Here is a 14,433-nt window from a genome sequence, read left to right as displayed (position 1 = left end):
TGTCTTCAGTGTTGTTCTACAATGTCGAAAATAGTCAAGATACAGAGAAACCTATGAATGAGTAGGGGTGTATAAACTTTTGACTAATACCGTATTGTAAATATTACTCCATAATTACCGTTATTGCTCTCCTTTGATTTCTTAAATGTTACTATTATACTAATTTGTCAGTAAACAACACACTTTTATTGAACACATTAGAAAGCGATTTATTTTACCATAAAGCTGTAAGTCAGAATGTTTTTCACAGGGCTGAAGTCCTACAGAAGGAGCTCTCCGCTCAGGAAGAGCCAATGGCGTTCAGTCACTGTTTCATTATTCCACTCTTATTGCCTCTGTGGGGTGTTGCAGTAAATGACAGCATCCATATATAGCCTCCACCCCAGAATTAACTCTCTCTCTCACACAAACACACACACACACACACACACACACACACACACACACACACACACACCTACCTTCTTTAATTAAAAAGGTTCAGCTCATTTTTTATCATCTGCTCTTGGGAGCTTGGGATGCCACATGAGTAACGCAGTACCCTAGGAGATGAGCATTATGGGATGCACCTGTAGGGGATCGTGACGGCTCAATAATTAGTTTGTGAGGTGATAAGCTTGTCTGTGGGTTTAATGGATCAGTTTTCCAAAGCACAGATTATTGATAGACGTCACACGCATTCTTTAAGCAGACACACGTTTTTAAACTTCTAATCTATTATTATTTTATAAGCAGGGAGTGTTGTTTCATTGAATAGGGAAGCTCTCTCATAGATCACAGTGTAACATTTGTGCCAGGTCTCATTACACCATGTCGAAAAACCTTTTATGCCTTGTGTCAGCTGTAGAGATGGAGAAAGAAGACGACTACGCCGACTTCCTAATCTACGGAACAGGCTGCGTGCTTTTTATCCTCACAGTGATCATCATCATCCTCTGCCGCATGCGCATGAGCACGCAAAAGACGCTTCCCACACCTCCTGTACAAAAGCTGTCCAAATTCCCCCTCAAGAGACAGGTAACAGAAAGTAGATACAAGATTTGATCAGTTTATCCCTCTTGAATGCTCCCTTTCTTTCATTTCTTTCATGGTTTCACTGAGCTTTAATCACATGATGTCCTTTTCCCCTGTAACTGCATCATTATAAATATTGCACTATAGATGCTTTCTGAAACTTATGCAATTTTAAGTATGAAGATGAAGCATGTGTGTGTGTGTGTGTGTGTGTGTTTGCTTGTCCGTGGGAGAGTGAAAGAGTGGGAGTTTGTCATAGTTGTAGTGTAGCCGAAGATTATTCATATTCTCCCATGACTGCCAGTGTGCAGATCATATTTCACCTTCAGTGCAACCCAGTCTCTCTCAGTTGTTTTAAAGATTTTAAACGGCAGCAGCTGCAAATGAAAACACACACAGAGTCTCTCCTACTTTCTCCCAGTCATTCTTCACACACTCTCCCTCTACTGATAGTTAGAATAGAGTAATTGTACAGACAGATACTGTTCCCTACTTCACTTGGAACCAAGGCAGCGATAGATGGACTCTGTACTTCAGTAATACTGTAATCTATCTCTACAACAGTTCACATTTTTATTTGTCGCAGCTCCCAGCACACCTGAACAAAGTATTCCGAAGTTTAAGAAGCATGGAGAGAGCAAAAGCCTCGACTGTCTGGGGATGTCAAAGAACCTCTTTAAAAAACATTACCCTAGTCCCTGTCTTATTCATCCAGGAATGAAGTCGTGTACTGTAGAAAAAATATTTAGGTGCATTGCAGTTCTCTCTTAAAAAGCAGATGCGTATCGATGCACAAAACACAATAATCACTCTGTTAAATAGGTTTTATTGAAAAATGCCAACAATACATTTACTAAACACACCCAATGAAAAAAAGGAAACACTGAGTGTTTTTTGGGTTTTTTTTCAGGATCAATGAAAATGATCATATTATGGTTTAAAAGCAGCAAACATTCATACTGGGGGAAAAAAAAGACCATAATGTAGACTGTTGAAATGAAAAATCATGATGCATAAAGAATAATTTTTGAATTGCTTTGTGGCACAGTGAGTCAAAATCAGTTTGAATCATGAGGTGCCTAGAGATGCTGTCCGTTTGATCATTTCATAAACACGTGTGTGTGTGTGTGTGTGTGTGTGTGTGTGTGTGTGTGTGTGTGTGTGTGTGTGTGTGTGCAATGAGCTTATCAGTTCCATGCTCATACTGTTTGTCAGATATTCCCCTGTGGAATCCACTCCAAAAGCAATTCTGACAGTACTTAGATTGAATCATCATCGTCTGAGCTTTTCATGTTCACACCGCTAACATTGATTGCACCCATGAACATGGGGGGTGTTGGTAGCTGTGAAAAATACCCTAAGAGTCAAGCAGCAGGAGGAAGTATCACTGAAATCAACTTCTCATTTCTAGCGAGGCCATCCATCAACTCGAGGGGAGAGATATAGAGATATATAGCAGTGTGAGTGCATGTGACAGGAAGCGCAAAGAAAGTATGGAGGACAGGAAGAGAGAACAGGAGACAGATGAGCAGATGAGCTGACGCTTCCCTAGGCATTCCCTTAGGAGATGAGGTGACGTAGAAGTGTATGTGAGATTGTGTTTGTGTGTGTGTTCCTGAAATTATGCACCGTATGTCTTTCTGTGTCCATTATGGCTTAGCTAGCAGCTGCAGTTTCTCCTTTTCTCTGTGCGGCATTGGCTGAAGAGCACAGATAGTCACCATGTTTCTGTTTGACACAGCTCACAGAGAGACACGTTCCATCTTTGTTCCAACACACCGCAGGCTACACTTTTCATCTTTATCTCTATCTTTTTCTGTTACCCGACCTTATGTCTACATACTTTCTCCTTCTGTATTTTTTTTGTACTGTTCACTTGTCTCCCTCTGCGACAGAGACGATAACATTCTGTTCTGCTTATTCACTTAAGCAGGTGTCCTTGGACTCCAATTCCTCCATGAATTCGAACACTCCACTGGTCAGGATCGCCCGTTTATCATCCAGTGATGGACCAATGCTGCCCAATGTCTCTGAGCTAGAACTGCCCTCAGACCCCAAGTGGGAGTTTCCTCGCTCAAGGTGAGTTACCTGCCTAGAAAATCAATATTGCTTTATCATTATTGCTGAAAATCCAGAGAGTCATAGAGCACCACATTTCAATCTTACTCAATGAGTGCATTTTATTTTTTCAGAAGCTTCCTGTGTGTTAATCATTTGATTCAGCTGACTGTTCTGTTTTGTCTCTGTATGTGTGCTGCTGTAGGCTAACACTAGGGAAAGCTCTTGGTGAAGGCTGCTTCGGGCAAGTTGTGATGGCCGAAGCCATCGGTGTTGATAAAGAGAAACCCAACAAGCCAATCACAGTGGCAGTCAAGATGCTCAAAGGTATGTGTGACACAAAGACAGTGCCAATGATTATGTCAAGAAACTGCAGATCAGACATGTTTATGTGTTTATAAAGAAATGGTTTACGTTGTGTTGTCAGACGATGGCACTGACAAGGACCTGTCTGACCTGGTGTCTGAGATGGAGATGATGAAAATGATCGGCAAACACAAGAACATCATCAATTTGCTTGGGGCATGCACACAAGATGGTTAGTGCTCACACAGATAACATGCACACACCATTATATAGACGTGTTTGTCAAAATCTGCAGCTGGATTTTTCTAAAGCCGCTTTGGGACATTCTCCATAGTTAAAAGCGCTATATAAATAAAACAGAGTTGCTTTGAAATTGAACTGAGTCTTTTATGGCTGAAAAGTCGTGATGTGTACGTATGTGTAGGTCCTCTCTATGTGTTGGTGGAATATGCCTCCAAAGGGAACCTGAGGGAATATCTTCGTGCCCGGAGGCCTCCTGGTATGGACTACTCATTTGACACCTGTAAGATTCCAGATGAGACGCTCACCTTTAAGGACCTGGTGTCTTGTGCCTACCAGGTAGCCAGAGGCATGGAGTACCTGGCCTCCCAGAAGGTACCATCAAATCTTACACTACCGACCTGATACTGACTTTCAGTGAACACTGTAGGATATCACATCACATAGGATATCACATATTATTCTACCCATATTCACTAGATATGAGCAATCACGCATTCTGATTGGCTACTCTACTACTAGGCTATCAGCTCATATACCATGAGTAGAGAAAAAACAAAATGGCAGAGCATGTTGCTGAATCAAGCGAGGGCGAAATAAAAACTCTACTCAAAAACAAAACCCCAAAAAATACAAAAAAAAGCAATAAAATATGGAATGAAAGTATTTGATGGTAAGAACATATCTTTTTTTTATTTTTCAAGAATTATTACTATTATAGCATTTTCACAAATTGCTACTGTCATTTTGCCGGTTTGTTTACATTCTTCATCTCTAAGCATTAAAATTTGTTGAATTTTTTTTATACTGGTCAAAAAAAGCTTGAAAATTACATAACTGAAATGTCCAAGGAAGAATTAAATACATGTCTAAAGCTGTTCTATACCTCGGCATGACAGCAAGACAGCACTTTCTACAAAAAATAAATAAATAAAACACCAAAGCCAATTCGTGCAGCCATCAATAGGGCTTGTCGGACATTTTGTATAAGGTTTTTCTCATCTCATCTCATTATCTCTAGCCGCTTTATCCTGTTCTACAGGGTCGCAGGCAAGCTGGAGCCTATCCCAGCTGACTACGGGCGAAAGGCGGGGTACACCCTGGACAAGTCGCCAGGTCATCACAGGGCTGACACATAGACACAGACAACCATTCACATTCACACCTACGGTCAATTTAGAGTCACCAGTTAACCTAACCTGCATGTCTTTGGACTGTGGGGGAAACCGGAGCACCCGGAGGAAACCCATGCGGACACGGGGAGAACATGCAAACTCTGCACAGAAAGGCCCTCGCCGGCCACAGGGCTTGAACCCGGACCTTCTTGCTGTGAGGTGACAGCGCTAACCACTACAACACCATGCTGCCCTGTATAAGGTTTTTATTTATCGAATTTGCAAAAAATAAAAATCCTCTGTTTCTCAAAATCCAGTGAAAGTGGATAGAATAAAACAGTTATTCTACTCAATCTCGTCATAAATGGCCTATGCATTATGCTGGGTGCAGTGTATTGAGGAAAAAGCCAAATTCTCTGTCCTGAAGACTTTCTCCTATGGGGAAATTTACTGATTTTTAAAAAAATAATAATAATTCTACAATTTGCAATTTATAACTGTTATCGCTCGGCCCAAACTTCCTGGCTCGATTAGTCTCAACTACTTCCAGGTGGCTTGTGCTCCTTTTCTATAGAAATCCTCTGTAATTGTACAATTTTCTTTTTCTCGAGAGAGTACTAAATAAAGTTGCTTGTTGTTACTTGACTGACTGTTACAAAGCACACTGGAGACACTGGAGACTCCTTCCATTAATGTTAAATAAGCTTCTCTTTATAGAAGGCGTTAACATAAGAACAATTGTTGTTGTTCTTTGTGAAATAACAATACTTCTTCAAACCTATTTATGGAGTACTATACAAATTCCTGTGAATTAGCAGTTTTATAGAAATGGTAACATATTTCCATCATTTTCCATCAATGAACAGTTTATAACTTCAACAAAACAGACTTCATGATAAAACTGTAGTGAATTTCCTGGTTTCACAGTTATACTTTGTGACTCTATAGGACACTGTTATACCGTAGAAGCGATTTATTTATAATCACACTATCTGTTATCACCCAAATGAGGATGGGTTCTCTTCTGAGTCTGGTTCCTCTTGAGGTTTCTTCCTCATGTTGTCTGAAGGAGTTTTTCCTTGCCACCGTCACTACAGGCTTACTCATTGGGGATAGATTAGGGATAAAATTAGTTCATGTTTAAAGTCTTTAAATTTCTGTAGAGCTGCTTTGCGACAATGTCTATTGTTAAAAGCGTTATACAAATAAACTTGACTTGACATATTAGAATGAGTGCCTTAAGATAAACCTGTGCTTTGCATTACAGCTGGCACAACTGCCAGAGCTGTGCTGTTACAGAAAATCAGTCCCCTTCTGACCAATCAGATTCGAGAATTCAACACCGCTGTGGTGTAAGAAATGGAACAGGGCTGAGTCTTGATGGCCACTGACATGGTGCAATTTTTGAACCCGTGTGGGTTTGAAAAGACCACTGTGTTGGCGGATTTAAAATTTCACACCCTTTTGCAACCACTCCACCACGCCAGTGCAGACGTGGCCATGAAAATAGCACCTGGGCAAGAAAATAACAGCATGCATTCAACTGTAAAGAGAGCTTTTACTGTTCGATAAATTTCTTTCACAAGAATTGAGCAATGTTTGTGGCAGACACATGATTAATGGTGATGACCATCTCTGTGTGTGTGTGCAGTGTATCCATAGAGACCTGGCGGCCAGGAACGTTCTGGTGACAGAGGATAATGTGATGAAAATTGCTGACTTTGGTCTGGCCAGAGATGTGCACAACATAGACTACTACAAAAAGACCACCAATGTGAGTCATTCCAGCTTCTCAAGTGCTTGGACCAAATGGTTAAAGATGACTAAAGTGTCAATATTTAGTTTGCTACTATTGGTGTAATTTGGCTTTGCTGGCAGTGTCGAATTGTTTACGCTGACAAGACAAATACTGATGACGTTCTTGTGTAAAAATGCGTAAAATAAACCCGCAGTCGTCTGTTTCTATGATTATTACAATGGTACCTTCTGGAAAACTGTCATGCCCAGGTGTCCAACTCAAAGAAGTTTATTCAAAGTGTTGATGTTCCTTTTGATTTTGCATGCAGTAGTGAGCTTTAGTGAGCCATGTCAATGTGATCGAGCAGTAAGAGAAGTTCAATAGAGGACACAGTTTACAATGCAACTGACCTGCAGCAGTTCTGAGGGGTTTTAGCTGGTGGGAATGTTTAAATGTGCTCAGTGGTGGAATCAGCGTATTAGATGAGACAGTAGAGGATTAGAACAGCACTGTGTTGATGTTAGCTGGGCGTCTGTTAGCTCTGCCGGCTCAGCTCATCTCTTGTTCTGATCCGCTGTGTATGCTTTCAGGGTCGTTTGCCCGTTAAATGGATGGCACCGGAGGCTCTATTTGACCGGGTCTACACACACCAGAGCGATGTGTGAGTAGACAATGTCACGCTGATGTTATTTTTCCCCTTCAGTCCATCCTTTCTTCACAACATCCAGTATGCCGGTGTTTGAACACAGTGACTGGATCTGTTAGTATCAAATGCAGCCGAGTGTGTGTTCACATGGGTTTTATTGTTATTCACTGATGCACACATTCCAACTTTGTTTTTAATGTTTTGTGTGTGTGTGTGTGTGTGTGTGTGTGTGTGTGTGTGTGTGTGTGTGTGTGTGTGTGTGTGTGTGTGTGTGTGCAAGATGAGAACAGGTTCCTCATCATCATCTGTTTGCACAGTCACACTTGATTGGTATGTCAGTATAACACTGTAGTACAGTGATACAATAGTGGATCACATATACACACACACACACACTGCAATATTTCCCAATGGAATGTAATCATTCTTCCCTAAACTCACACTGCAGTAGAGAAATCATATTATTAGCTCTATGTGCTGCAATACTGGGAAAAGAAGTGCTTTATTTTTGCTTCTAGTGTGTGTGTGTGTGTCTGTGCGCGCGCGCTTGTGTGCGTGCACGCACCGCCCAACGAATTGTTGCCTGCTGATGTGTGTAAATAAGATCTGAGTCTGACATAAAGCTAATGAATGGATACTGATGAGATGATGGGCCAATTATTCAGCATTCATAGAGATTCCTATGTTTTGTGTGTGTGTGTGTGTGTGTGTGTGTGTGTGTGTGTGTGTGTGTGTGTGCGAGCGAGCGAGAGAGAGAGAGAGAGTTTAGCTAGCAAACGTGAACTGGCTCTTAGCTCCCCTTGTCCTTCAGCGTGGCTAATTTGATTAGCACTGCACAGTGGGGGTATGGAAGAAATAGGGCCAAACAAAAGAACCCTGAGTTAACAGAACAGCTTGTGATAACACACTCACTCACACACACTCACACACACACACACACACTGCTTTAATGGACTTGCCTCTCTTATCACAGACACACATTGTAAGCCTTACTGAGAACTGGCCTCTCACATCCGCCAACAACCGAATGCCGCAGAGAGGGAGAGAGAGGATTAATAAAAGCAGGATAAAAATAAAAATCAGAGTTTTTTCAAGTTTTTGTGATGCTTTCACATCTTATCCATGCAAGATGATGAATTCAATGATTTAATGTAATTTTATCTATCTACAACCACAGTCATAAAAATTGGCCCCAGTAGTCATCCAGATATTCACATCACACAGCAAGCCATCATCCTCAGCCCAAGATGTCCTTGTGGCTCTGTCTACTTGTCCACCCACAGCTATTCTCTTTCTGATTGCCTCTTACTCAGTCTATATTCACCTTTGGCATTTGTGCTCTTGCAGCTGGTCGTACGGAGTGTTGCTATGGGAGATCTTCACTCTGGGAGGGTCACCGTACCCTGGCATCCCTGTCGAAGAGCTCTTCAAGCTGCTCAAGGAGGGCCATCGAATGGACAAACCTGCCAACTGCACTCATGAACTGTATGTCTCTGAACACACTCACCTCAGCTCCAAACCTCAATACATTTATTCCTTTGTGTCTTGGAAAACTCTGAAAGCTTTTAAACAGCTTTGCCTCTGACTGTAACAAAGTACTGACACTGGAAACTCCTTTAAAAACATCCACGAAATGTCGCCATGCAAAAAGCGTCAACATAGCAAAAGCTGTATGTCTTTACTTTGTTAATTAACAACAATCAGTTGTGTTTGATTATGTGGCCAGACAAGTCCCTGTGAATTAACTGTTACCATAGAAACAATAAGATATTACAGTATTATGAGTGCCATAAAACGAGCCTGCAATTTGCGTCGCGTCAGAGCCGGGCTGTTCTAGAAAATGAATCCACATTTCTGACCAGTGAGATTCAAGAATTCAACAAAGGCTACGTTTACACTAGACTGTATCTATCTCGTTTTCATCGTGGATGCACTATCCGTTTACATTAAACCGCCTGGAAACGGGAATCCGCCAGCGTCCACGTATTCAATCTAGATCGTGTCAGCTCCAGTGCTGTGTAAACATTCAAAATACGCGGATACACTGTGCTGAGCTCTAGCTGGCGTCTCATTGGACAACGTCACTGTGACTCCTGATTCGCTGGCGTTGGTCATGTGACGCGACTGCTGAAAAACGGCACGGACTTCCGCCTTGTATCACCTTTCATTAAAGAGTATAAAAGTATGAAAATACTGCAAATACTGATGCAAATACTGCCCATTGTGTAGTTATGATTGTCCTTAGGCTTGCCATCCTTCCACTTGCAAGTAGTAAGTGATATGCGCTGGGATCACACACACAGCGGCTCAGTCCCGAATCGTGGCTTGTGCACTTCACTCGCACGCTGTGTGAGCTGCGCAGGGCCGGAGTGCGCACCCTCCAGAGGGCACTCGCTGTTCAGGGCAGAGTGATTTGGAGCGCAGGATGCCTGCGGAGCCGAGCGTATCCGCGTATTGGCGTTGCTGTGTGCACGGCTAACGGTTTTAGTGTCAACGCGAATCGTTTTAAGAATATTAATCTGATGATCCGCTGATTCGACGTAATGTAAACGTAGCCAAAGAAAGAAATGTAAAGAAATGTGGTACAGCATACAGAAACATGTACTGTATGTATGTATCTTTAGCATTTTGTTAATTATCAAACTTGTTATCTAAGCCAGCGGTTTCCATTTTTTATTTATTTATTTATTTATTTTTAACATGAAGCCAGAAGAGTGGAGAATTACTGATCTAAGCTATCTAAGCTAAACAGTGATTTCCATGACAAAATAATTCGGACGCAGTGTTCAAATTCACTACACATACAGTACATTCAAAGTCACAGTAAAGTGTTACATGTTGATTGTTTACATTTAAATTGACATTTCACATTGTCACACCACACACACCTTTTTTAAAAAAAAAAGAAGCACTGAATACATTTAGGGCGGCACGGTGGTGTAGTGGTTAGTGCTGTCGCCTCACAGCAAGAAGGTCCGGGTTTGAGCCCCATGGCCGGCGAGGGCCTTTCTGTGTGGAGTTTGCATGTTCTCCCCGTGTCCGCGTGGGTTTCCTCCGGGTGCTCCGGTTTCCCCCACAGTCCAAAGATGCAGGTTAGGCTAACTGGTGACTCTAAATTGACCGTAGGTGTGAATGTGAGTGTGAGTGGTTTTTTGTCTATGTGTCAGCCCTGTGATGACCTGGCGACTTGTCCAGGGTGTACCCCGCCTTTCGCCCGTAGTCAGCTGGGATAGGCTCCAGCTTGCTTGCAACCCTGCACAGGATAATCGGTTATGGATAATGGATGGATGAATACATTTATACACTATACTGAAGTACTGAGGAAATATGTTATGAATTTCCGAGAAAAAAGGTGAAAATGTGGTACTATTAATGCTACTTATGTCCTACTTCTAGGTATATGATCATGCGTGAGTGCTGGCATGCTGTTCCGTCTCAGAGACCCACATTCAGACAGCTGGTGGAGGATCATGACAGGGTTCTCTCCATGACATCGACTGATGTAAGAGCGTCCACATATTCTCTCTCCATCTCTCCTTCGCTCTCCTGCTATTATGTTACTACTCATTGCCTCAGAGATATACTCAGCTGTTATGTATTAACAGAAACCCCAGCATTTGTGTGTGCTTATGCGTGGATGTGTGTGATCTCTGCAGGAGTATTTAGATCTCTCAGTACCGTTTGAGCAGTACTCGCCCACCTGTCCAGACTCCAACAGCACCTGCTCCTCCGGAGATGACTCCGTGTTTGCTCATGATCCCCTGCCTGACGAGCCATGTCTCCCTAAACACCACCACAGCAACGGCGTCATACGGACATAGAGGCTTGAAACACAACGACAGCAGCAGCATTATACGGGTGTAAACAGCTTAAACACGGCAGCGGACATCAACACCCTAAAATCCATCATAATAACGGCATTATGAGAACATAAACACCCTTAAGAAGAAGTTGGAGAGTGCTCAGGGGTCAAAGACAGGTCAACCTTCAATCCCCTGATTAACATCCAGATAAGAAGAGGCTCGGTGTTGCACAGCGTGTTCCAGTTCTCTAGTCACACCGAACTAATTCGCTCGGCTCACTGCGAAGTTCGAGTGGGAAAAAAGCGACACTACATCAAAGCTACCATCACCACATTTCCTCTTCCTCGTGCCCTTCTTCTGTTTATAAGCTGACATTCTGCTTTTTGAAAATCATGCTTTTTTAAAGAGAATTCCTATTTTTCTACTCTGCCAGTTTATTCTTTCTTTAATGCTTGGCATTTTGAAGGGTGAAACCATTCCGTGCCTCTCGAACAAACACAGAACCAGTAGAACAATGGGGACATATTATACAGTAGTGACACCCCGAGTGTCATTCCATGTAGGACAACTTGGAGCTGATGGGAAAATATTTGATTTGTGTGAGAATCAAACTTAAACCATTGCTTTCAAACGTGGCCAGTTTCTTTTTTTTTTTACTTTTTTTTTTCACGAGAACGTCTGACATGCCATTCTTTGAAAGGAGAAGAGTCCCAGATGTGAGATTTGATTTGAGGAAATATAATTGTGCGTTTTGTATGTATCTAAATTTTCTATTGTAAATATACAGATATAAATATGTATCATATTGCAGTCCACAGCAGTGTATGTAAGAGAAAAGAATTGATTTAAAAAAAAATAGTTTAAATACAATGCATTGCAAATGAGCATACATTGTTGAGGTCATGTAAACATTTAATCTTAAAAAGCTAAAAGTTTTATTTGAATTAACATGTATATTTGTAAAGCTATTTATAGACTTAACATAATGATTTTAAGGTCTAAAATTATAGTCTAGGGATTTGGTACTGTAAACAAAGGGGGTTTTGTTGTTGTTGTTGTTGTTGAGTTTAATTTTGTAAGTTATTTACCACAGAGGTACAGCATTTTCTCAGCCAGTGGATTTGTTTTTGTGGCTTTTTTTTCCCTTTATTTTCTTTTGTTTTCCATCTCTTTGTTTACAGTGGCAAGAATGTACAAACACTTTTGGCAATATAAGTACCAGCATAATGACATGAACCAGAAGTTGAATTCTGAGATGAAATGAGAGTGCCACATGTTTTATGTTGTGTTGACTGTGATCTCAGTGTTAGTATCTGGAATATAAGGAACCTCATGTGATTTTTCTCTGGAGAAGAAGTTGTCAGACTTCTGAGAGCTAAAGAATTCAGCACTTGCCAGAATTTAACATAAAAAGAATTTATATTTTACATAAATTTATACAATTCCCCTACAATTACCTTTGACTTGTTGACCTTAAAAAGTAATTTAACGCAGTGATTTTTCCAACACTGGTAAAGTATTACAGAAAACGAACAGAGTTTTACAGAAGAGACAGCCTTCTCAGAGAATGAACACTGTGGTTCTGTATGTCGCTCTTTGATATGAAGGAATGCTTTGTGGTTAAAACCCAAATGGCATCGATTAAGATAGTAGAATCTATATGGTCAAACCATTTTATAAAAGTGTGTTTTACGATTGCTTTTTCATTTATGCTACAAGGAAAGTGTGAAATACTGCGAGGTATCTTCCATCACTATATTTGTACGAAGTGCCAAAATCTTCCATCTGCCAAACTTTTCTGTTCTACGTCTGTTAATGAGTCCAGATTCTTTCTTCCTCTTCGATCTGAGAGTGTGTTGCTGATATGTGATTGTCTCTTGCTTTGTGAGTCAAACGATGCATTGTGGGAAGGTTTGGTTGTGTCTCAGGGTGTCCTTAGACAATTGTGCATGAACTGGCAATAATGTATAAAGGGACAAAGAAAGAGACAAGGTGATGCACTTGCTGCTAAAACAAACAAAAAACATGTAGATTTAATATCTGAGGAGTGTAAAGCTCTTTCTCTGTCCTGTCAAATTTATTATGATTGGCCCATTTTCTATTCATCAAGTGCCTGGCCCAAAGGGAGGGTTTGATGTTTTGCTAGAGGTTTTGAATGTACAGCCACAGCAGCAGAGACATAAGCAGGGTGTTTCTTTAAACAAAGTCTGTAAAGCACTTCTTTACTGTTGTTGTTGTTGGATTACAGCACCCAAGACATTCAGTGGGAAATTTCCATCTCTTCTTCTTCCAATCAAGAGGGGCCATTGTCCTTAAAAAGAGAGCTGTGTGTTTTGTTTTGTGTTTACTTATTGAAACCCACTCTTTCTCCTGAATGGCTCTCTTCTGTATGACCTTAAACCTCTGGTTCACCTGCAGAACCCCCCTGTACTCTACTACTGAAGGCCCTGCACACTCACCAGCACTGTGATGCTGGTCCTTTCCCCACAAATATTTATTGTATTTATAATTTAGTTTGTTTAGATGTGCATACAACAGTGTTGGTTTTAGTGACACTTTTGTAATCTAAGACGGAGGTAGTACCAAGACGTGTTTTGGGGTTGATGAGGGTTCAATTCCAATGAAAATGTTTACATTCTCTTTCAGACATCATGCTTTTCCCACAGCTTTTGAACTGGCTGGAATGATTAGCAATACGGTCTAATGACCACACTATTATTCATTCGACTTTAATGTGTCCTTTCTTTTAGCTCTATGTGGTAGTGCCATTCAGCTCTTATTAGAAGATCTTACAGTTACAGAAATTACAGTTTTAATTTGCAGAATATTACCATGCATTGAGTAGATTTGATATAGGTTGATGATTTTAAATAGGAGTGAAAGTGATCTTTGCAGTATTTTCTCACAAAGGAAGTTGGTCCAACAATGCATTCCATGTAGACTTTTTGGAGGAAATAAAGTTTGCTGAATTAAAGTAGCAGGTCATTCAGCCTCATTCTGTTTCTCTCACCTTTTAACATAGAGACATGTACAAACACAGAATACTGACGGTTTGATATGAATGCCTGCTTTTATTTTCATGCATGTCTTTGCTCTGAAAACATTCCACTGTATTTCTGCTTCACCCATATCAGTGAACTTACACCTCCATACTCCGTCTGTGCCTGACAAAACATTGCTGTTAAAAGATTTTCAATAAACACACTACATAAAAATGGTGAAATTTTATTCTGTGCACTGTGCACCAAGGAGTTACTGATTTTGTTATAGACTGAAAAAAAAAAACATTTCCACTTTATTTTACAGATAGATGGATGGATATAATCTACTGCTGAAAAAGTTAATGCTGGCCAAAACAGAAAGGTATCAGCATTACCTTCTTCAGCAGTTTGTGTTACAGTAGTTCTTCTGTGGGATTGGACCATATGGACTAGCTTTCGTGCCCCTTGCAAATCAGTGAGCTTTCAACACCCATGACCCTGTTGCCAGTTCACCGGTTGTCCTTCGTTGGAC

At 41.0% G+C, this 14,433-nt stretch overlaps 1 protein-coding gene across 4 annotated transcripts in view; it reads left to right on the top strand.

Moving 5' to 3' along the window:
- The window catches only part of fgfr3 (fibroblast growth factor receptor 3), a 69,779-nt gene extending 55,644 nt beyond the window's left edge, over nt 1-14,135 (top strand). For 3 of the 4 annotated variants that reach the window (XM_060925706.1, XM_060925703.1, XM_060925704.1), the window contains exons 9-18: nt 842-1,017; nt 2,945-3,093; nt 3,278-3,399; nt 3,500-3,610; nt 3,803-3,993; nt 6,385-6,507; nt 7,062-7,132; nt 8,465-8,602; nt 10,514-10,619; nt 10,774-14,135. In XM_060925706.1, coding sequence (XP_060781689.1) covers nt 842-1,017; nt 2,945-3,093; nt 3,278-3,399; nt 3,500-3,610; nt 3,803-3,993; nt 6,385-6,507; nt 7,062-7,132; nt 8,465-8,602; nt 10,514-10,619; nt 10,774-10,938 — 1,352 coding nt within the window. In that variant the 3' untranslated portion in view covers nt 10,939-14,135. The remainder of the gene's footprint in view (nt 1-841; nt 1,018-2,944; nt 3,094-3,277; nt 3,400-3,499; nt 3,611-3,802; nt 3,994-6,384; nt 6,508-7,061; nt 7,133-8,464; nt 8,603-10,513; nt 10,620-10,773) is intronic. The other variant, XM_060925705.1, reaches the window with a different exon arrangement.
- The last annotated feature ends 298 nt before the right edge of the window (nt 14,136-14,433 follow it).

Source organism: Neoarius graeffei, chromosome 7 (assembly GCF_027579695.1).
Source record: "Neoarius graeffei isolate fNeoGra1 chromosome 7, fNeoGra1.pri, whole genome shotgun sequence".
In the NCBI taxonomy this organism is placed as follows: Eukaryota; Metazoa; Chordata; class Actinopteri; order Siluriformes; family Ariidae; genus Neoarius; species Neoarius graeffei.
The sequence above is the reverse complement of the archived record's forward strand: the minus strand, read 5'-3'. Positions and strand labels throughout refer to the sequence as shown.